General features: G+C 43.0%; 1 protein-coding gene across 2 annotated transcripts in view; it reads left to right on the top strand.

The window, feature by feature from the left end:
• Window positions 1-21,874, top strand: part of EPHA4 (EPH receptor A4) — a 146,369-nt gene that overhangs the window by 73,226 nt on the left and 51,269 nt on the right. For both annotated transcript variants that reach the window (XM_066279216.1, XM_066279215.1), the window contains exon 5: window positions 11,180-11,518. In XM_066279216.1, coding sequence (XP_066135313.1) covers window positions 11,180-11,518 — 339 coding nt within the window. The remainder of the gene's footprint in view (window positions 1-11,179; window positions 11,519-21,874) is intronic.

The following is a 21,874-nucleotide window of genomic DNA, read 5'->3' on the forward strand; positions in this document are numbered from 1 at the left end:
TTGCCTTTCCTAATTGAATTTAGTGTGCCCCACCGTATTTCCTTCAGAAAGTCTATTGTTTTAAAATTACCGTTTCAGTTCTATTACTCAAAGCCCTCGCCTCTACTGCTTTCTGACAGTTATCAACATAATGAACCGTAATGAAATGATGAGCAATCTTTGGTGGGAACCCACTGGGTTCCCAGTGGTGCTGTGTGACTGTGCTGTTAAAATTTGAATGCAAATTAAAATAACATCGTCCCTCCTTGTTTCCAAGGTCAGGAGAAGAGACAGACTCTTTTTATTTATTTATTTATTTATTTTTGAAGTCCTTTAATTTTGGAAATCTCACAACCATTTTCAAACAAGCCCTTGAAGGTAGGATGTTCAATTCAGTTCTCTACCCCAAAGATTTCCATGCTTAACAGTCTGGGTGAGGGATTTGGGGAGGGATGTCTGCCGCATGAGGCTTTGATGTTTAAAACCATAGGATAAAAGACAGTCTTCAGTTTCAAGTAAACTATACTTTTTTTTTTCTACCCCAAGTCATATATAGATATTGCTTTAAAGCTGCAAGTAACTCATAATGAGAAGGGGAAGGACATTCTAGGAAATTGATTACTAAGAGCTCAGTTAGCTCTAGTAAAAAAAACTAGTCGGTAGAAGTGAGAATGAAGGCCGGTGGTTCCCAAAGTTTTGTTAAGCAAAGTGCCTCTGCAGATCCATCTGTCCATGTCTAATCATTTCACATTTTAGCATCCACGCAATCAATCATTTTGGTGAACATATTTTTATGAAAATTCTGGAATCTAAGAGAATTTATCATTTCATGTTTATCAAATTTGCAATATAGGAGTCTAGTTTCATACCACATTTCATTTGTCATCGGTCAAAAACTCAAACGGAGACACCAGCGCTCCTGTTGCCAGATCACGTGACGTGGTTTTCGGTTTGGAATATGCGAGCCCTGCTGCCTGTTAGCCACTTGAGACGCCGACTACGGTGCTTCTCCCCTCCTGGGCCTTACAAACTGATCAGGGCAACCGCCGTATTTTGATGATTCAGACGCAGCCCACGTGGACCCTTTCCACTTCCGGGCTGCACCTTTAATGAGATATTCGTAGTTCAAGGTCTGACATCGGCTAGTGAGTGAGCCACGTCCTTGTCTCTTCTTTCTGAATTACCACTCAGCACTTTGAATACCAGTGGGGAAGTGCATCTGGAGAACCCAAGTACACGCTTCTTGTCCTATGACAATTTAGAGCAGGGGTCCCCAAACTTTTTACACAGGGGGCCAGTTCACCGTCCCTCAGACCATTGGAGGGCCAGGATATAAAAAAACTATGAACAAATCCTTATGCACTCTGCACATATCTTATTTTAAAGTAAGAAAACAAAATGGGAACAAATACAATATTTAAAATAAAGAACAAGTAAATTTAAATCAACAAGCTGACCAGTATTTCAATGGGAACTATGCTCCTCTCACTGACCATCAATGAAAGAGGTGCCCCTTCCGGAAGTGCAGCGGGGGCCGGATAAATGGCCTCAGGGGGCTGCATGTGGCCCGCGGGCCGTAGTTTGGGGACCCCTGATTTAGAGTACAGGTGAAAAGATCACAAAGTAGGCGAAATGAAAGGAAGTAGATCCACTCAGGGCTGATCATTGGCCATTTGGTTGTTGGCCAAATTTTTTGAAAGCTTTGGGATATTTAAATAACAAACAGGTATCATCTCATGGAATTATTTGTTTTGAGGCCATGTTAGCTTAGCATCCTCTTCACCCCTGCCCCCACCTACTTCTCATTTTATAGGAATTGATAGCACAATGTGGATTCAGCTGGAAAGTGCATAGGCTTGAGGAACGCTAACGCATGTCTGAGCGAAAGGCTTGAATAATCTGCCAATACCATTGAGCCCAGGTTATGGCAATTTTTCCACCACCATGAATAATTAAGAATGGCTTGTTATCAACCAAGCCCTGTTATTTCCGGATAACACTTTTGACACTCTTCATGGAAGGCAGACAGAGGTTGTGAACAGCACGCTTCAGCGACACGGGGTCCATGAGACCTTTTCCTGAGTCCCCTGGGGTGCTGAGCTGGCTGCTGTCTTCTTGCTATCCATGTTTGGATTCTCCTGACGTATATCTGACTCTTGTTCCACGTGCTGTTTATAGCTCTCAGCGGAACATGAGCTGAGGGAAGTCTCCCCTTACATGGGCATCATTGCCCCCACCCTCCTGTGACCTTCCACCCCGGGGAAGAACTTCAGACAGAAACTCCCACTTAGTTACACTCCCGAGTAGAAGTTCGGAACGAGGTAGAGAGCACAACTCAGCTAAGACAACAGCACCATCGAGGAAGTAATGCCAGCCTGTGCCATCGTCAAGGTCAGAGAAGCCAGGTGAAATGTGACTTGGGGTGGATCGAGAAGGTTGAGAACATTCCAGCTTGTTCTGCGAAGAATTCAGAGTTATGATTTCTTTTTTCTTCTTTTTTTTTTTTTTTTTTTTTTGCATGGTGTGTATCTCTGTGAGAAGGGCTGTGTTAGCCCTGGAATCAGGGTTTCTGATCACAACTATTTGCACTATCAGCTGTGTTTATTTGGTCAAGTTGCTTAACTTTGCTCCTGATTGCTGTGGCTAATAAATACTTTTCTGTCAGATTTGAGAATGGAGATGAAATAAAATGAAGGGTGAAAAAGCGCTTCACAAGAAATGCAAATTAGTTTATAGGTTAGCTAATTCTAAATCAAAATATTCATGATTTAAAAACTTATGTATTACTTTTCTGTGTCTTTCATATTGTGGCTTCTTCAGGAATAACTGGGGGTTTCCTTTATAAAGTACTTCAGCCAGAACTGGTCATCTTAAAAAAAAGAAAAAAAGAAACCAAACCACTTTACCAATTAACCAATAAAAAAGAGGCGAAAGGTTCGTACAGAAGGGAGTGGGGAGAAGATATACTAGAAATGTCCACGGTGGCAGAAAGTCAGCAAGGAGTTACCCCTACAGGAAGCCGACAGTTTTCATGACAGCAACCAATGATTGATAGATCCAAATGGTTCTGTGTTTTAATAATCAGCAGTTCTGCTTTGGCACATTGTTAAAACACATAAACCACTGTGATAAAAAGGTTATGCGCTGTTCATATTTCTTGGAAGAGGTGTCCCTGAACAGCAGTCTTTATGTAAACTAACCCAAAGCAGCAAGGGCTGAGAGAAAGCAATTAGTGGGGCGACCTGTACAGCTGTTGGGGTGTGGGGAGGGAGCAAGGGTTCTATCTCAGTCAAAACTTACACACCCCGTTCACTCCGCCTGATAACCTGTCCTTCAGCTGAACAGAGATTAGCAAAGGCTTATCTGAAGGGTTGGAGGCTTTAACAGCTAAGGCTTCTGAAGTATTGTAGACAGCCCCGAAGTGGTACATGATTAATGAAGCCTCATGAAATGGAACTCGAGACCCAAGATGACTCTTCCTGAGAAGATGCGTCTTGGTCGCCCTGGCATTTTAGAAAGGTGACAGGAGGGCTTAAAGAAATTGATCATTTAAGAGTTACGTTACTGGCCCTGCTCTTGGGGAATGTTTGTTTCCACATCCAGAATTAATTTCATGGCTCAAGCATTGAATGTTAAAGTGGTGATTAAAAATCAGTTAAGTCCTAAAAGTCTCTGGTAGCTCTGGAAACCCCTCTGTATGTGGGCCCAGCCATGCTGGTCTCCTGTCAACCAATCAAGTTACAGACTTGATTTTTTTTTTTTTTCAATCTTTTAGCATGCAATTGCCTTTTCCTGTGACCAGCTTTGGTGATTCACACAAGTGCTATGGAAGTGATGCATCACCTATGGAGGTGAAGCCTCGTGCATTCACTTAGTTATTTATTTGGCAAATATTTAATGAGCACCTACTATATGTGTGGAATCTTTGCAAGGACTGGGGAGACTCTCATAAATCAGAAGAGAACGTATTTTCTGCTCTTGTAGAGCTTCTGTTGAGATAAGAATGTAAATAATGAACAAGGTAATTTAAAATTCTCACAAGAAGGGAAACACAAAAGATGCTGTGATAGGGTAAAATGAAGGAAAGGGGAGAATTTTGCTTTGCAGAGACTAGTCAGGAAGGAGGAGGGCGAGTTTTGAAATGAAACCAGAGGGTTAAGGAGGAAGCTATTGAGAGAACTAGGGGAGAGAATTTCAGGCAGGGCTAGCAAGTCTAAACTACTGGAGTTGAATGTTTAAAGTTTTTCTAACAATGTGAGTTTTAAACTTGACTTATTCTTCCCTTGCTCCTGCAGTCTGTTAGTACTTTAGTTCCAATTTGTTATAAGAAACAGAAACATCAGGTTTATATGTCACATAAACTCGGGTGTCCATGTAGATTTGAACTCTTTGACAGGACAGGCTACTATATGCAATTATCATAATAGATTTCTATCATTTGCCAAAGTTTTAGTTACTTCCTATAGGAATACAAAAGTACATTTTTACCTGTGAGTTTCAGATGGGGTACGTAGGATGCAGTTATCCTGACCTGGACTTTCCATAGAGCGATTCATACCAAACTCTTAGTTCACATCAGAGGCATTTATGACCCTACGTTTCGTGTTGGCTGATTCTTTTTCAGTTTAAGACTCATACAGATTTCATGTGGGTATGTAAACATTAGCTTGTCCTAAATGGGGCTACTTTAAATCCTATATAAGCCCGCACATGTGTTCTATAAACTACTCAGAAATTATACTTTGGTCTAACATGTGGGAGGGAAGAAGTAAGATTTGTGGAATTACTGGAATTTTCGTTTACACTTGGAATGCTGCCCTTCTTAAATGTCACGTTCACTTAATTTTTCTAGTGTGCGGTTCATTTCTGGATGCTTGTCATTTCCCAAAGGATAGCACGTGATAGGTTAAGAACAATCAAAATTTCTCTTATGCTATAACATGATGTAATATGATGTTTTATGATATGATATGATATGATAGTCCTTTGCACCTGCTGTAATTTGGCTGTGGTTTCTTTGGAACTTCCTACTGCCAAACTCCTGTTGACTGAATGCAAGTTGACATCTCACTAGAAAATAATAATGACACATTGTGGCATGTTTTACCAGTACCTGCTGTGTGATCCGGCAAGTATTTCACACCAGTGAAGCGAATGGATCTCCATTAAATGCATCCGCAGTGGCAAGAAATGCAGTGCCTGTTTCTTTCAGAGCGGGGGAAACTCTAGCAATAGGCCGTAATATTTCACACGTTTTCTTCCTTCGTCAATGAAAGTAGGCGTGAGCTGGCATTTAGAAGCCAGAGTAGTTATCTGGGCTGTCCAAACGTGTGAATCAGGGGTTCTTGGACTGAGCTCCCCTGACGGGTTCAGGCTATGTTTTAAGTCCTTAGAATTATGTGCAAGATGAGGGATTCCTAGAAAAAGGGTGCATTGGTCCCATCTAATGCTCTAAAGCAGGGGTCGCCAAAGTATGGCCCTCAAGCAAAATTTAACTGCCCCTTTTATTTGTGAGTAGTATGTTTTTGGAACACAGCTACTCCCGTTGGTGTGGGTGTTATCTGTGGCGCCTTCAGCAGTAGGGGGGCAGAGGCGAGCAGCTGCTGCAGGGGCCCCATGGCCCGTCAAAGCTGAAATATGGACTGAGCACCACTCTGAAGGGTTCGCATGTTAAGGGCTATTGCGTTTCACTTTTCGTTCTGGTAGTACAGCTATTGTCCCTGCCACGAAATTATATTTAAAGTGTGAAGGGCACTTTAAACGTGAGAAATATAAATAGTTTGACATGCTGTCCTCACTCCTAGATGTGGAGAGAGAATCTTTGACTCATATGTGAATTCCAAGGGGGTTTTATAGATAAACTAAAAAGTGTCAAGCAAGGACACTTATTTTCCCTTGCGTACACTTCAGCCTTTGATTGATTTGTATTTTAACATGTCTTAATTTTGATGATAAAAATAAAACTAAAAGAATTGTAGCCCTATAAAGGCTAATAAGGAAAATGCCAGCCTACCTTTGAAAATGTTAACATTTACTGACCTCAGAGAGATAAAGTTTTGTGTAATTTCATGCCTGAATTTATTATCACCTAAGGTCAAGATAAAGAAAAGTCATAATAACCGATCCCAAATTAATTAAATTTGAGTGGCTGAAGTTCACATTTTAAATTCCCATCCGTACTTGTTGGTTAGGGAGCTCTAAACACAGGAGAGGATCTAGAGGTCGCCCTTAGAGCCTGCAGGTGTCAAGGCATGGACAGTTAGCTTCCCTCGTCTCTTGCCTTCCCCTTGCTTCCTTCCTTCATCCATCCAAGAAATAGTCAAAATGTATCCATTTCTCCCCCCCCCCCCCTTCCTCTTCTAGATCAAGGAGGCAAATACTGGACACTCAATAAATACCTGTTGACTAAATGAATGATCCCACAATCTCTCCCAAAAGAAGTAATCCCTAGTAAATATAGCCATCTCTAGTTTTTCCAAATTGATTTTAAGTTACAGAAGAGAAATTGAATCAAAATAGTTATGTTGAGATGATCCTTTGTAGGGCTTAATGCTCATGAATCTGTATAAGAAAAGCTGACTAATACTGCTTTGGCTCAGAGAAACCAGTATTAATTCACACATTTGGAAAAACACTGCAGGTGCTTGGGCAGAGATGCAGGAGAGTCCTTTGTTAGTTTTTCGTGCGGTCATTCACTCATTCGTTGACTCAGCAAATATTTGTTGAGCTTCTCCTGAACGATGAATCATGGTAGACTCTGGGAAAGTGAAGACATCAGTTCTCTGGAGGCTCATACAGACTGTGGATGGAAACAGATACATGATACATGTCTGATTAACAAGACCAGTAAGAAATAGAAATCCAGACCTCAATGGTGGCACAACACCACAAGCAGGATTGCTATGAGTCCTGCATTCAGGGCAGTACTGAATAGGTTCAGAAAACATAAAACTCTAATATTCACAATGACCCACAAGCTACCTGATGGTGGTGTCTGCTCAGGAGATAAGACGTCAATATAAAAACTAGACACTTAAAACAAATATTACCTTCTTTCCTCTTTGTGATAACTTGTAATTGGAGACTTATTTGCAGGTAAACATACTTCTTTTTTTTTTTTTTTTTCTGAAGCTGGAAACAGGGAGAGACAGTCAGACAGACTCCCGCATGCGCCCGACCGGGATCTACCCGGCACGCCCACCAGGGGGCGATGCTCTGCCCATCCTGGGCGTCGCCATGTTGTGACCCTCCTGGGTGTCGCCATGTTGCGACCAGAGCCACTCTAGCGCCTGGGGCAGAGGCCACAGAGCCATCCCCAGCACCCGGGCCATCTTTGCTCCAATGGAGCCTTGGCTGCGGGAGGGGAAGAGAGAGACAGAGAGGAAGGCGCGGCGGAGGGGTGGACAAGCAAATGGGCGCTTCTCCTATGTGCCCTGGCCGGGAATGGAACCCGGGTCCTCCGCACGCTAGGCCGAGCAGGTAAACATACTTCTGATGAGAAAGTCAGTCACCTTTCAGACAGGTAATTGTTCCTAAATATCCAGATACAGTGCAGACGTGAACAAAAGAGAAGATAATCTAGAAGTTGTTTTTCTTCCTTCTGGATGTTTTGTATTGATGGAGGGGACTCATGTTACTCAGAATGACTGTGTCCTTTTCTGTATGGCCGTCTCAGCAGGTAGCTGTTTTAAGGTGCTGCTAAGTATGAGTGTTGTGCCTGGATTGATTTTTGATGGTATTAAAATCCCCACTTTTTTTTTATGTCTTGAGGAGAGAATTCTTTCTTTTCTGAAAAAGAGACTACCTCTCTTTTTAAATGGAAACACACTCCGTCTGTTTATTGTCCTTTAACTGGCAAAAATTAAAAACAACAGCAAAACAAACGCAATCCTAGACACAATACAACCACCATTACGATTTTAATTTATAAAAGGATATGTCCCTTCATGTACAGGCCAATGTGAGACTCCTCCTGGGTGGACATTTCCACATTGTCTTCCTTCCTCCTCAGTTCTCTCCAAGTCTAATTTCTAAGCTGCAGCTCTGCTCATATAACCATCACTGCCTGTGGCAGCAGAACTTAAAACATGTCCAGTACAATTCATCAAACCTCATGGAGGCAACAGTGAACTTGAATTTGCCTAGTTTTCTGTCTTTCCTAGAGCATCTGCCCGAGTCCTCTTCCCAAAGGAAAACGGTTGTTCCGGGCTGGTTACCACTTGTTTTCCTGCCAGCCCTCCAATTTGAGGTCCTGCAGCATTTTTTTTTTTCATGTGGCTGTGTTATATCTCGGAGGCCTGTGACCATTTAGTTTTCTGCTCCATTTCTTCTCTGTTTAGACACTGCCATGCCCCGTCCTACATACTAATTACTGACTTTTTGCTTCTGTGGTGCTTGATTCATTGTGTCACATTTTCCCATGTGAAAGTGGACCAGGATCCTTGGCAAGGAGGTTAATGGATTTGAGAGTCACTCTTATTTAACACTGAAAGTTGCATCAACATAAGAACTGGTAGCTGAGCCATTTTATAAGCCAAGCTGTGGTCAGCTTCAGATGTAAACTCATAATAGATGTCACCACGGTGACAAACATCTACAGTATCTGAACAGCATTGAAGATACACACTCCCTCTTCCTACCCTTCTGTTTCAAACTTTGGTTGAAACTGCTGAGTTTGCTGTTCTTACACCTTTAATGGGGGCCATATGGTGGAGTGGAAATCACCCCAGATAGGAAGTTAGTACTTACGGATTTTAGATTCTGTCACTAATTAGAATGCACAAACTTTCCACAACATCAGATTCTCTTCCTGGATCTCAATGTCCGCATTTTTAAAACAAGGCCATTTGACCAAATGGTCTTTACCATCCTATCTGGCTCTCGGAGTCTCTGATTTTAAAAAGCTCTGTTCATTTATTCAAAAACCATTTATTTCACTCTGTTATTTTCCAGTCTAAGGATTCTACGTACAAATTTGAAATCTTAAACAAGAGGGACATTTGTATTTTCTTTCTGGGGATTTCTGTTGGGTAATCTTTCTTACCTTTGACACAAATTTGACTACGCTGTTTTCCCTGTAAGGTTCACAGGATGAAGAGTAGGAGAGATTATAATTAGTCTCAAGGGGATGTGGGGAGAACCCACTTACCCTGTTAAAATAAAGTCTTCCATTAAATTGTACAAAGCGAAAAGGAGAGTGAATTAACCTTGTTCAGTATTACCATCAAAATTCTTTAGCCATTCATCATGAGCTAAGGAGTGAATATTGAATAGAAACCCTAGCAGGTCAGTTACCTCTTCCAATGTCTCAGTGGCTACTTTGGAGAAGGACATCCCATTGTGGTCGACGAGATAAAGCTTCTCCTGACTTGACACAGGCCTCCCGTTACTTTCCTCAAAGCAACCATTACCGAGAAATTAGAAGCAGAACAGACACAGGGAGCAAAAATTCACCAACTTTCATTAAAGCTCACTTTGGCTCTTTTCTTAGAAGACCAGAATGTGAAAGAAGAAGGAAAAAAAGGGGGGCTCTCCAACGGTCACATTGAATGAATATTTCTGATTAGAGTGTGGAGGTGTCTTTCAAATGTTTGGCACCAGCTCAGACCAGAAAAAGAACCTCACCTGTGGTGGCGCAGTGGATAAAGCGTCGACCTGGAAATGCTGAGGTCGCTGGTTTGAAACCCTGGGCTTGCCTGGTCAAGGCACATATGGGAGTTGATGCTTCCAGCTCCTCCCCCCTGCCTCTCTCCTCTCTCTCTGTCTCTCTCTCTCTCCTCTCTAAAATGAATAAATAAAATAAAAAATAAAAAAAATTTAAAAAAAAGAAAAAGAATCTCTCTTGTCTCCCACCCTGATTTTTCTCCCTGAATTACTTTGTGTCCTAACTTCTTGGCATATAAAGACTAATTGAACAGCAAGAAGCAAGAGGGTTCATCATGGTTCTATAATCTTATCTATTATTATTATTAATATTAATATTATTATTACTACCACTTTTATTAAATTTACCACTATCTATTGGGATCACTTGTTCTATTTCGAGATAACCATCATCACCATTTGTATTTCAGACATTCTTTGATGTCTGTGGGGATGAGTACAGGTTCCTCCCTCTACTGAAAGCAAAGCAAAGCGTTTCTATGGAGCCTTTCTTGGGCCAAAATGGCAGAAAGTGAAGAAGTAAGCACCTTAGGGCACAGCTTGCTGCGGGATGTATAGAGTAAGTCGAGGTAAAGCAGAGATGCGGACAGACCCAGTTCAAAGCTGAAGCAGCATGATGCCGTGATGCTGAGCACCGCTCCCAGGGCAGGGGGCTGGCGGGTGGGGTGCGCGCCGCCTCTAATGGCTTGTTGCAGAGCGAGTGTTGAACACTGTTTTCACTTGTCGCCATTTTTCTTTCATAAGTACAAAAATCATCTTTGGATTTCTTTCGATTAGTGAAAACAGGTATTAATGTAGGTCTTTTGTAAAAGCAAATTGGCATAAAGCAAACGTTCAGAAAGTCGGGGATACGATACCTGTATTCAACAAAGGGCCTTTGCACCTCAAGGGCCGCACGTGGGGGCGACTGCCTCTGCGCGGTCTCTCCGCCTCGCCTTGAGACCCTTCAACCACGGTCCCTTCCTTGCCCACGTCTGCAACCAGGTTGAACCAGTCGTTACTGATTACCTGTAAACAGTGTAACCCTCACCTGCCATGTTGAACTGAAGGGGTGTATCCACAGTTCAGTTCATTTTATTCCATGTTGACGACACACTCTACTTAGGAATTATCATTTATCTCTGAAAGTGGTATATGACTCTTCCTTTAGCAGAGTCCCGCGACAGCTCTGGGTACTAAAGTCACATTTGCATACCCAGTTTTCAGATAAGAGCCACACAAGCTGTAACACTTTCCTGTACACTTCAGAGGGGAAGCCTGGACGTGGAGCTCATCTGAGGAGGAGCAGCCTCCCATCTCAGAGGGGCAAGCACGGCTACATTTCTTTGCACACCTATGAAAACAACACTCAAAAACCTACCATCTTCTAGCCTATTGTTCTTTCTAAAGATCTTGCTAACTTGATTGGCTTTTTGCTTCCTTTGCCAAATGGGCCTATCTCAGCTCTCATAGAGGCAGAGAATAATCTATACTGAGATTCCAAAGGGTTTGTTTCAGATCGTGGTGTGATGGTGTATATTTTTTAATATTTCTTTAGGTCCACCATCTGCTCCCCTGAACTTGATTTCAAATGTCAATGAGACGTCGGTGAACTTGGAATGGAGCAGCCCTCAGAACACAGGTGGCCGCCAAGACATTTCCTACAACGTGGTGTGCAAGAAGTGTGGGGCTGGTGACCCCAGCAAGTGCCGACCCTGTGGAAGTGGCGTCCACTACACCCCGCAGCAGAACAGCCTGAAGACCACCAAAGTCTCCATCACTGACCTCCTGGCTCATACCAATTACACATTTGAAATCTGGGCGGTGAATGGAGTGTCCAAGTATAACCCCAGTCCGGACCAGTCAGTGTCTGTCACTGTGACAACCAACCAAGCAGGTAGGAATCGGATCCGTTCTACTGTGTGATCTAAATGTATGTGGAGAAAGGGCTTGTGTTGATATCTAGGAATGATACTGAAGTTCTGCAGTGAAAATAGAACTACATGGATCTAATTATAAACCTGTGAGCTGTGCTATAATACAAAAGACAGAGGGACATTTATGCATTCATCAAATGCATATCTTTTTGGACATCAACAGCAGAGCATGCCCTATATATACTGAGAAGTAGAGAAATTAAACAAAGGCCAAGATTGTGATTGAAACCAGATGACAGTCCAGTGAGCTGGGTCACTCCATGCTGGACTTCTCTGGTAAGGGATTCACAATGGCCATGTTAATCACCAGGTCGGTGGTTGGACATCAGTGCATTTATAGGTTATTTAGGATTACAAAATTGATTTTTCACAAATCTGTATTGGTTTGTTCGTATTTGCTGGATATTCCAGCAGGGGCATTCACAGCTGTAGTTTTGATCTTGTTTTTTATCTCAAAATTTAAAAAGTAACTGATGTGAGTCTATACCAGAACCACCCCATAGGCCTGTGAACGATGTATGTCTTAATGGGCAGCTTTATTCGTGTGGCTGATGACATTTTCCTTAAAACACATACTCTTTTTTCAGCCACTTTCATAGTTGAGTCCACAATTGACACGTGGGGGAGGAGAGCTAATTTACTCAATTTCCTGCATCACTTTCCTCTTGTAATCGAGATGACTAGAAAACATTTTCTGTTCATGAAGCGTTTCTGTTGAGTTAATTGCGGAACTATTACAACATCTTGACTATCAGATATTTCACAGTGCAAAGTGGAATCTCTAGGCTCCGGCTCCGACCCTCTCATTCCCATTCCTCCCCTGAAAAAGTTTCCACACTTTCTCATGCTAATTTTCCATTCTGGATTTCCCTCACATGTTTTTGATTGCCGGCCCCCTGTTAACCTATTTCTGGAGAGTTAAAGGGAGTAGGAGAAAGGATTATGGTTTATCTTTTTGTGAGGTTCTTAAGAACAACAAACTTTGCTGGAAAAGGATTATAAATTGCCCACAATCCTATCACTTCTTCTTGCACTTCTCTCTCTCTCTCTCTCTCTCTCTCTCTTTTACAGAGACAGAGAGAGAGTCAAAGAGAGGGATAGACAGGGACAGACAGACAGACAGGAACGGAGAGAGATGAGAACCATCGATCATCAGTTTCTTTGTTGTAACACCTTAGTTGTTCATTGATTGCTTTCTCATATGTGCCTTGACTGCGGACCTTCAGCAGACTGAGTAACCCCTTGCTCCAACCCAGCGACCTTGGGTCCAAGCTGGTGAGCTTTGCTCAAACCAGATGAGCCTGCACTCAAGCTGGCAACCTAAGGGTCTTGAACCTGGGTCCTCCACATACCAGTCTGACAGTCTATCCACTGCGCCATCGCCTGGTCAGGCTACACTTTTCTCTTAAATGCATGTTTTAGTAAGCGCACTCAATAGTTAGGTAAAAGATGTCCGTACTAATTGATCCATAGTGAGAAGTATTCCAGTGTCCCCATCCAAAGCCATTATTTTCCCACTTTCCTCTGAACTCTCTAGAATAAATAAAAAATTAAGACGTGGGGAGAAGATTTTGAGCTGGAGCTAGAATGGCCAGTGTTCTGGAAGGCAGCTTCAATGATACAAACGTGACCCATCTTTAATGTGGTGCGAAGAGAGCACCTGGATATGCTTTTGTCTTTTATTTCTGCATGTTCAGGTTGTGAACACTGTTAGTGGTCATCGGTTTTATTTGTCCATAAAGATCAGTATGATTTAGGAGGTTGTGATGGCATCACTCTGTGACTGCCAGTCTTTGATTAGTTTTCTTGGAAGGATGCAGTGGAAACGCTGCCCACTGATCCTGGAAACGCATTGGTGTTGTGGGCGTCTCTGAGTTGGAAGGAGCCAACAAGAGGCCGAGCAATCTTTGCACACACCCCCCACCCCGAGAATTCGATCTGTGATCCACTCAATACATTTACCATATTTTTCGCTCCATAAGACACACCTGATCAAAAGACACACTTAGGGTTTTAAGGAGGAAAATAAGAAAAAGAATATTCTGAACCAAATGATGTGTTAAAATATTTAATAAAATATTGTATTTTTCGCTCCATAAGACACACGAGCATTTTTCCCCTCCAGTTTTGGAGGGGAAAAATGCATCTTATGGAGCAAAAAAATATGGTATGCTCACCCCTGAAGTACCTTTTCAGCTTTCCTCAAAACACATCACTCCTTCGTGCTCTTAACTGCATTGGAACTAGCAATGGAGGTTTCGAGGCCTCAGTGTACAGCTGAAGTCATTCTCTTTGGCAGAGAACAGCCTCTGAAAGATGTGCCGAGGACAGGCTTGGCTCCCACAGATTTTGTGGGGAGACTTCTACGACTCTTCTGTATAGTTAAGGATTCAAGCCAAAAGATTATGTCAACTCCCACTGGGCCAGAAGGTACAAGGAGAGAAACAAGACAGGCTAAAAGATTCTCTCCCTACAAAGAGGAAAGAAAAACATCAAAGTTTTATTAAAAATGCGGGTGTAATTCTCTTCGACGTAAGAGAAAGGTGGACAGGGAATTCCTGTGACAGACACAGCGAGGTGGTTTCCTGTGCCACGGCGAGCAGTCCTGCCAGGAACTTTGCTGAATAGGACAGAATTCCAGCTCCTTATTTTAATTTTCATGAAGGGTAATGCTGGGAAGCTGTTCAAAATTAAAAATAAATCTTTCAATAAGGAGACCTCCTATGTGGCCAGCCAGAAAGCTCTCGCCTAGCAGAGTTGTATGTGTGTACAGTGCTGCCTCATTATCTTGCCATAATTTGGAGTACACTAATTCAAAATCATTGGGGTAGTTTATCTTTGATTAACAAACCCTTTCTTCATAGTAGGGCAGATTAATAATGACCGAAATTCTGGGTGAATGTAGCAACCGTAAACTCTATCAAAGCTCCCCTAACTATATTTCCATGGACACAATTATATCCTAATCGTAGCTGGTCCTACCATTTCATTAAATTAAACTCCTTCGGGACCTTTCTAAACAAGGATGTCTCACTCTGTAAGGAACCCACAGAACAAATGGATGTTAGCATTTACAGTCTGGAGGCCACGATGTTCCGTGCCTCTCCACTTTTTGCACTGTTTCCTCGGGGTTCTTTGTCTCATCGGGAACATCGTGAAGAGCAAACAATCACAAAGCCTTCTAAAATTCTTGGTTTTATCATCGCCACCCTCGGTGGCAGACCCTTGGTGAACAGCTCCACGAAGGTGAAACAGCAGCGATGCTAATGGCAGAGCTGGTGCCACTTGAGACCAGGGAGAGCCCTGCTTCCTTCTTCTATTGAATAGATTATTAGATGATTGAATGCTCCTGTGTCCGGCCCGGCGTTCTCCCCATTGGTGAGAACAGATGCTGGGTGTTGAGCTGCAGCTCTGACCGGGCTTTGATCCTTTCCTTGCACACTATGGTGTGAGTGGGCCGGCCTTCTCACGTGGTTATTTAAACCATTCTAGCTTAAATCTTTCTGTGATGTCTTAGGGGCTGTTGACACCTCTTTTTTTCCCCCTTTCCTCCTGAGATCAAAACCAATTGACCCAGAAATCAAGACAAAGGAATGCAGAATGTCAGCTTTGTTGCTGACCACCTGATGAAAGGATGTCCGTTTTATATCTGTGGGCCAAAAGGGCTGGCTTTTGTGACACTTACCTAGTGTTACCCAGGGACAGGCTGGCCCAGCTGGCTGATTAAAGGCTCCATGCAATGTAAAATTTGTGCCCTTAGGTATGTCCAAATGGACGTTCGGTGCAGTTAGGCAGGTACGAGAGAGCCGAGATGGTTGGCCTGAGACACGGTTCTTTTCCCAAATTCCTTTTATGACACGAGTCGTCCCACCCCCACTTCTATGGCAAGCGCAGGGAAGGAGAGGTGGGAAGAGGGTGAGAGCTGGGAGCTCTGGCTGAAGTTGCCCTGTAGGGAAACATCAGACCAGGAGAACGGAGGCCCTCCTTGGAATTACTTCCCGACACTACAGTCCCAAAAGGAAGAGTGAGATTCCACTTGGAAACTCCTCCCTCCTGTCTCCATCGTCTACCCTCCAACAAACTGTTCTGCCTCTTATTTAGGAGGAGGTGGCTCTGCTAACCACCTTTATGGAAAACGAATAAGCAGACCGCTGGGTGTTTCGTTTTCTCGACGGCTTCCCTTCGGTTTACTCTTCCTGAAGTGGACCATCTCAGGCAGATACATGCAGAATGTGTCACTGGCAGAGAGAAACATGGTATAAATGAAACAAGGTTTTCCTGGCCAAGCAACAGAACTCTGAATATTTTTGCTAAAAATGCCATGATGACCGCCAGCGGATCTTAATATCCCTGGGCCCATTTTGACAAAGCACGCCTGGTCCGCCCCCCACCCACCTTCCAGCTATGGGGCTGGACCATTCCTTAGGCTGTGTTATTTGAAATCATTATGAACCACCATGGCTGGTGTTCTATGGTTACCAGGAATTGCACCCAAGGGCAGTGATTTTTGAATTTTATTTTGCATGTGACACTATTCCAGGTATTTCCCAGTGAAACACATCTGCTAGTCTCTCTTTAGCTCAGCTGAGGTGTCCTAGTAAAAAACATCTTGAAAACTCTGAGTTTGCAGGAGTTCAAATAGTTGATGGATTACATAATTATTTGAATGTAGCTGATCTCTAAGATCTTTTCCAGCCCTAAAATTCTGTGATTCCAAAAACACAGTCACGAACTATGAGCATGAAGAAGTAAGTTTATCTCCCTGTGATGTTCAGAAACTGGCTCTAAAGGCAAGTCAAAGAGTGAGAGAAATTGCAAAACTGCTTCTACAGAATTATCAGAATGCATCTGAATCCTGCCTTCCCTTCACCTGTTTAAACCTCACCCCGCCAAACAAAGTATTTACTTCAAAGGGAAAAACAGTAAGCTAGCTATACATCTAGTATAGTTATTTCAGACCCCTCCCCAGAAAAATGTCTGGGGACACTTCTGGTTGTCCCCGTTGGGAGAAGGGCAAGTGCTATGGCATCTAGTGCGTCAAGTCCAGGGATACTGCTCAACATCCTATAATACTCAGGACAGCCTCCACCACCCAATAGAGAATTATCTGGTTTGAAATTTCTGTAGTACCAAGAGTGAGAAACTCTGCTCGAGTGATATGTTTAAAAACCAGAACCTGTGACTTTATAGCAATGTCCACTTTCTAAGGGTTCTATCATTCAGCGGTTGTGGCATGGTTCCCCTGCTCTGGGCTGGGGACCTAGTGCTCTTGTGGGTTCTCAGGGCACAGATAGTTTGTAAAGGGCCCTCTGGGAATACCCCAAGTTGCTTTGCCATCATCTGAATGAGTGCTGCTTGCCTGATTCTCTAGGATAGACGATGCTTAAAAACTGCCAGGAAATAGCAGGATGAGAGTGACGTGACAGGACACCACGTTGTGATGCCCCACACGGCACATGGAGATGTTCGGTACCTCTCTGTTGCTTAGCCCGTTTATGTACAGTGGAAACACTCAGTGAGCTCTCTTAAGAAATGATAAATTTAATATAACCAACATAAATGAGTAGAGAAAAGAAAATAACCAAGTGCGGGAGGCATACTGTCTTTTACTGCTCAACTGGGAAGTGCCCATTCTCTCCCTCTCTGCCATCTCTTAATTAGACCTATTATGTTATTTGAGTGAGATAATGGAGAACAGTGGGACTTCTCATCCCTACTGGGCATAATTGCTACCTGTCTTCTCTAGACAGTAAGAGGAAAGCTTCAAGGGGATGGTGAGAGAAAGGGAAGCGTCTTAGAGCAACAGTTAGATAATGCGCAGGAGGCCGGTGACTCCACGTTTTGTGAAGTCTGAAGCTTAGGCAATGTTGGGGTGATTTCAAGACACCAACAACAGTACGGTGATTACAAGGGGAAAAAGGGGGGTCAGGTGAGGTAGAAGAGGGTGAAGCGGGATAAATGGTGACGGAAGGAGACTTGACTTAGGGTGGTGAACACACAATACAATATATGGGTGATATAGTATGGAATTGTACACTTGAAGCCTATATAATTTTATCAACCAATGTCACCCAAATAAATTTAATTAAAAATAAGGAAACCACAAAATTGCATCCATCAAATGAAGACCAGAGCTTTGGAGAGGGATCAGAAACCGAGAAAGAGGCCAGTCAAAAGGAGGTTGAAAAGTTGATGGACTGTCGCTGTCATGGGTCAGAGACGGCTCAGCAGAGGACACGGTAGACCAACATTTAGGTTACTTATGGTTGAAACAATTTTGATATTTGGCAACCCCCCCCCAATATTTTAGAGGTTTTGAGTATGTGAACAAGACTTCACAGGAAACATGAGGATTTCAGACATGCCTTTGCTCTCTTGTACCACCTCTTTCCTCCCCAGGCCGGGTCAGCGCACCCAGGGAGCATGCTTGCCTTTCTGATAAGGCAGCGCTCTGATCCTCTGCAAATCCTGTACTCTTAGCACTCACTGTTGTTTGGTTCCGAGATGCTGGCAGTAGTTTTATTTTTTAAATAATACGTAATGTGGACTGTCCTTTTCCGTGTCTCCTCACTGAGATGATTCCTCATTGGCCCTTGAACTCAATTAAATCATGTTATTTATTTTCTTACTCCTAAGAAATTTCAAGGAAAAACATGTGATTAAATTAGTGAAACCTCTAAGTTAGAAATCTTTCTAAAGACATTTAAAAACCTGTCAAACAAATTGTAAAGCGACTCCGGTGAGAGGTTTTGTTGAAAAGTTGTGCGTTCTCAGAACCGCTGACTCAAACCACACAAGTGTGGGCTGCATGGGTCCACTTATATGAGAATTTTTCCTCCCGTGAATTCTATACAGATATATCTTTTCTTTCTTATGACATTCTTAGTAACATTTTTTCTAGCTAACTTTATTGTAAGAACACAGTCTATAATATGTATAACATACACATATGTTATTGGTAAGACTTCTGACAAATTGTAGGCTATTAGTTAAGTCTGGAGGAGTCATAAGTTACAAGTGGATTTTTGACTGGGGGGAAGGGGTGGCCAGCTCTCCTAACCTCCCTTATATTGTTCAAGGGCCAACTCGAGTTGGCGGGTAATTGCTGAGACAGTTCTCTTAAGTAGAAGCCAGCTTGAAAGTCCTTTCTGCGCCTGAGTAAACACACAGTGGGCTTCAGAGAGGCGCGGCTGTGGTTTTCTCATTGACAGCTCTCATCCAGCCAAGGGCTCCGGGTACCGTTCACCACGCCTAAGAAACGTAGATTTCAAAAACACGTACAGTTTTTAAAAGGGAATGGTCTCTTGATTCTAGCATTCTACGTCAAGTCATTTTTCTGTTTATGGAATATTGTTACCACCCTTATAATTATTCTGCGTTTTCACTGATTATGATCATAATGAAGGATAATAGAAACCTATGCAGATAACGATGGTACGGCTTCTGGCGTGTGGCACCAGGGGTTGGTGAATTTGTATTCGGAGTGGGTGCCACTCATCCTGGCGCGGAGAAAGAAATAAAAGCCTTCCAAAAGGACCTGCTAAATTATCCAGCTTCAAGGTTGACTGAGCAGCGCAGACAAATGTCTTTAGAGCCCAGCGGTAATTATTGTATATAAATCAAAAATGGGTTGCGTTTCTTTTCAAGATGAGAATATTTCACTCCGGAAGAGTGAAAGTTTTATTTATACACCCAGGACGGGGAACGCTATTTTTCCTGACTCTTTCTTCCTCCTCACTCCTACATAAATATGCACACACGTTCATTTGGGAGAAAGGGAGACCCCATTCGGCAACATTCACTCTAAACACTTGACAGTCTAATTCTGATTTGTTTTTTTTGTTTTTTATGTCTCAGAGTTGTGCTTGTTACTTCGAAGGCTGCTGCCAACTCTTACGCCCTCTGGGGAAGCCATCAAGGGATTTGAGAAATAAGTACCCGACTGAGATGAAAAATGAGCAGGGCAAGGCGAGCAAAGGCTTTAGAGGGGCTTCTAAATTGTCTAGCTGTCACTCCAACTGGCTAAATTAATTACGGGCTCCTCAGAGGAACCAGAAGAGACTCTAGACTGCAGTTTGCAATTGAGCATCAATAAAAAGATCCAGAGAAACTTTATCAAAGCTTCCATTAACCCCCTACTGATGTCTTTAAAAGAGTTTTTTTTCCTTGAAACACCAGGAAAACCAAGAGCCAGGCTGCAGGATGGATCCTGCATTGAGAGGTCGTAAATCTACAGGCATTAATTAAAATGCTGGTCCTGTCACCCCAATATACAGAGCTTTCTCTGAATGTTGGCATCCCTGTGCTTGTTTTCATGTGGGGAGACAGGAAGAGGGTATTCGCGTGTTGTTGTCAGGTAGAGATTTGTATTATTTTGTTTTGTTTTGTATTGTAATCTATCAGGGAGAAGCAAGACTTAGCTCTATCCAGCAGCATTAAAGATATCTCTTTTTAAGTGAGTCTTCCCCTAGTGTCTACCTTTTGTCCCAACACACACACACACACACACACACACACACACACACAGAGAGAGAGAGAGAGAAAGAGAGAGAGAGAGAGAGAGAGTTTCCATTATTTTCTGTGCCAAAGGAATGAAAAATTTTTCCTAGGCTGCCTCAAAACTGAAATAACAGAAGAAGAGAGCGATGCCAGACATCAGTGTGGTCTCCTGCCTGGTGAATGTTGTGGCTCTCAATGGGAAATGTCACTAATTATTTGGTCCCACACGCAGAAGTCAGTACCCAGAGTGCTGTGGGAATCGGGCTGAACAGTCAGCAAAATGGCTGCCGGTATAGACACATAGCTCAGGAAACAAATCTTCTATTCAATTTCTTCTTTCTCTGTTCTGAAAAATTGGTCCGTCCACCCTGACGGAACTTTACTGTGGCCTTTCTGACCGTCTTTTGTTTTTTTGTTATGACAAAGCACAAGGGCTCCTTTCTAAAACGTAATCTATTTAAACTATCTCATGGGTGAAATGGTGTGATTTGACATGCTTGTTCTATTTTGCTATCACTCTTGGAAGGAGAGGAGGACAGAAGAAGAAGAAGAAGAAGGGTGGGCCACTTCCTTTTGCCTGACATCTTCCAAATTATAATCTATGTCCATGAATTTCTCAGGCAGTTTGGTTCTCACTGTCAAAAAACCTCTTTGATGAAGGCTGGAAGTAGGTTATTAAAAAATACATCATATTTAGGAAATTCTGTCAGTGACCAGTGCCTACAAACAGGACTTAAATATGTAGCTTCAGCTTCTCAGTGGGTGCTAACTAGGGACCTACCACCAACAGGTTCATTGTGTGTAACGAACTTGGACAAGATCCATCCCTTAGAACAAACCCTGAAAGGGGCAAGTTCACAATGGCTCCCTGGGGAGTTGGTGTTGTCTAGATAACATACTGAAAGCTGTAAATCTGCCTTCTGAATCAACCCTATTTTTTTTTAGCATAATTAGTGTGTATTTTGAGCATAATAAGTGTGAAGGTGGATGAGAGCACAAATTCCTCCATGTTCCTTTATCAAGACCTGGGTCACAACACACAGACAGTGATTTTGAATATGCAACAGGCTGAGCACTTAATCAAGTGCTCCTTCCAGTCTCCAAGCTAATCAAGGACTTTCTGGTTTTTTTGTTTTTTGTTTTTGTTATATTTTTCTGAAGCTGGAAATGAGGAGGCAGTCAGACAGACTCCCGCATGCCCCCGACGGGGATCTATCCAGCATGCCCACCAGGGGGCGATGCTCCGCCCATCTGGGGCGTCGCTCTGTTGCAACCAGAGCCATTCTAGCACCTGAGGCAGAGGCCATGGAGCCATCCTCAGTGCCTAGGCCAACTTTGTTCCAATGGAGCCTTGGCTGCAGGAGGGGAAGAGAGAGACAGAGAGGAAGGAGAGGGGGAGGGGTGGAGAAGCAGATGGGCACTTCTCCTGTGTGCCCTGGCCAGGAATCGAACCCGACACTCCTGCATGCCAGGCCAACACTCTACCACTGAGCCAACCAGCCAGGGCCAAGGACTTTCTGTTTTTTAAATATGAAAATTGCAGAGGATTCTAAGAGTTGCTGGTGGAGCTCTTCCCGGGGTGGAATTCCCCTGAATCTAATCCTGGTTCTACAGGGATCCAGGAGAGTGTGATTTTAGGAAACTTCTAAGAGGAGGCTTTTGGCTTTGGAATTCTTAGAGCTAACATTATCTTATGTCTTCCCATTTAAAACAGGAGAGGAATTGTCATTACAGTATGTAACTGGGATTCTAGTTGCTTCGTTTTCCATTAAAAGTAAGGAGTACAAAACATTAGTCAAATCTCTCCCTTGTAGAAA

Source organism: Saccopteryx bilineata, chromosome 5 (genome assembly GCF_036850765.1).
Source record: "Saccopteryx bilineata isolate mSacBil1 chromosome 5, mSacBil1_pri_phased_curated, whole genome shotgun sequence".
NCBI classification, from domain to species: domain Eukaryota; kingdom Metazoa; phylum Chordata; class Mammalia; order Chiroptera; family Emballonuridae; genus Saccopteryx; species Saccopteryx bilineata.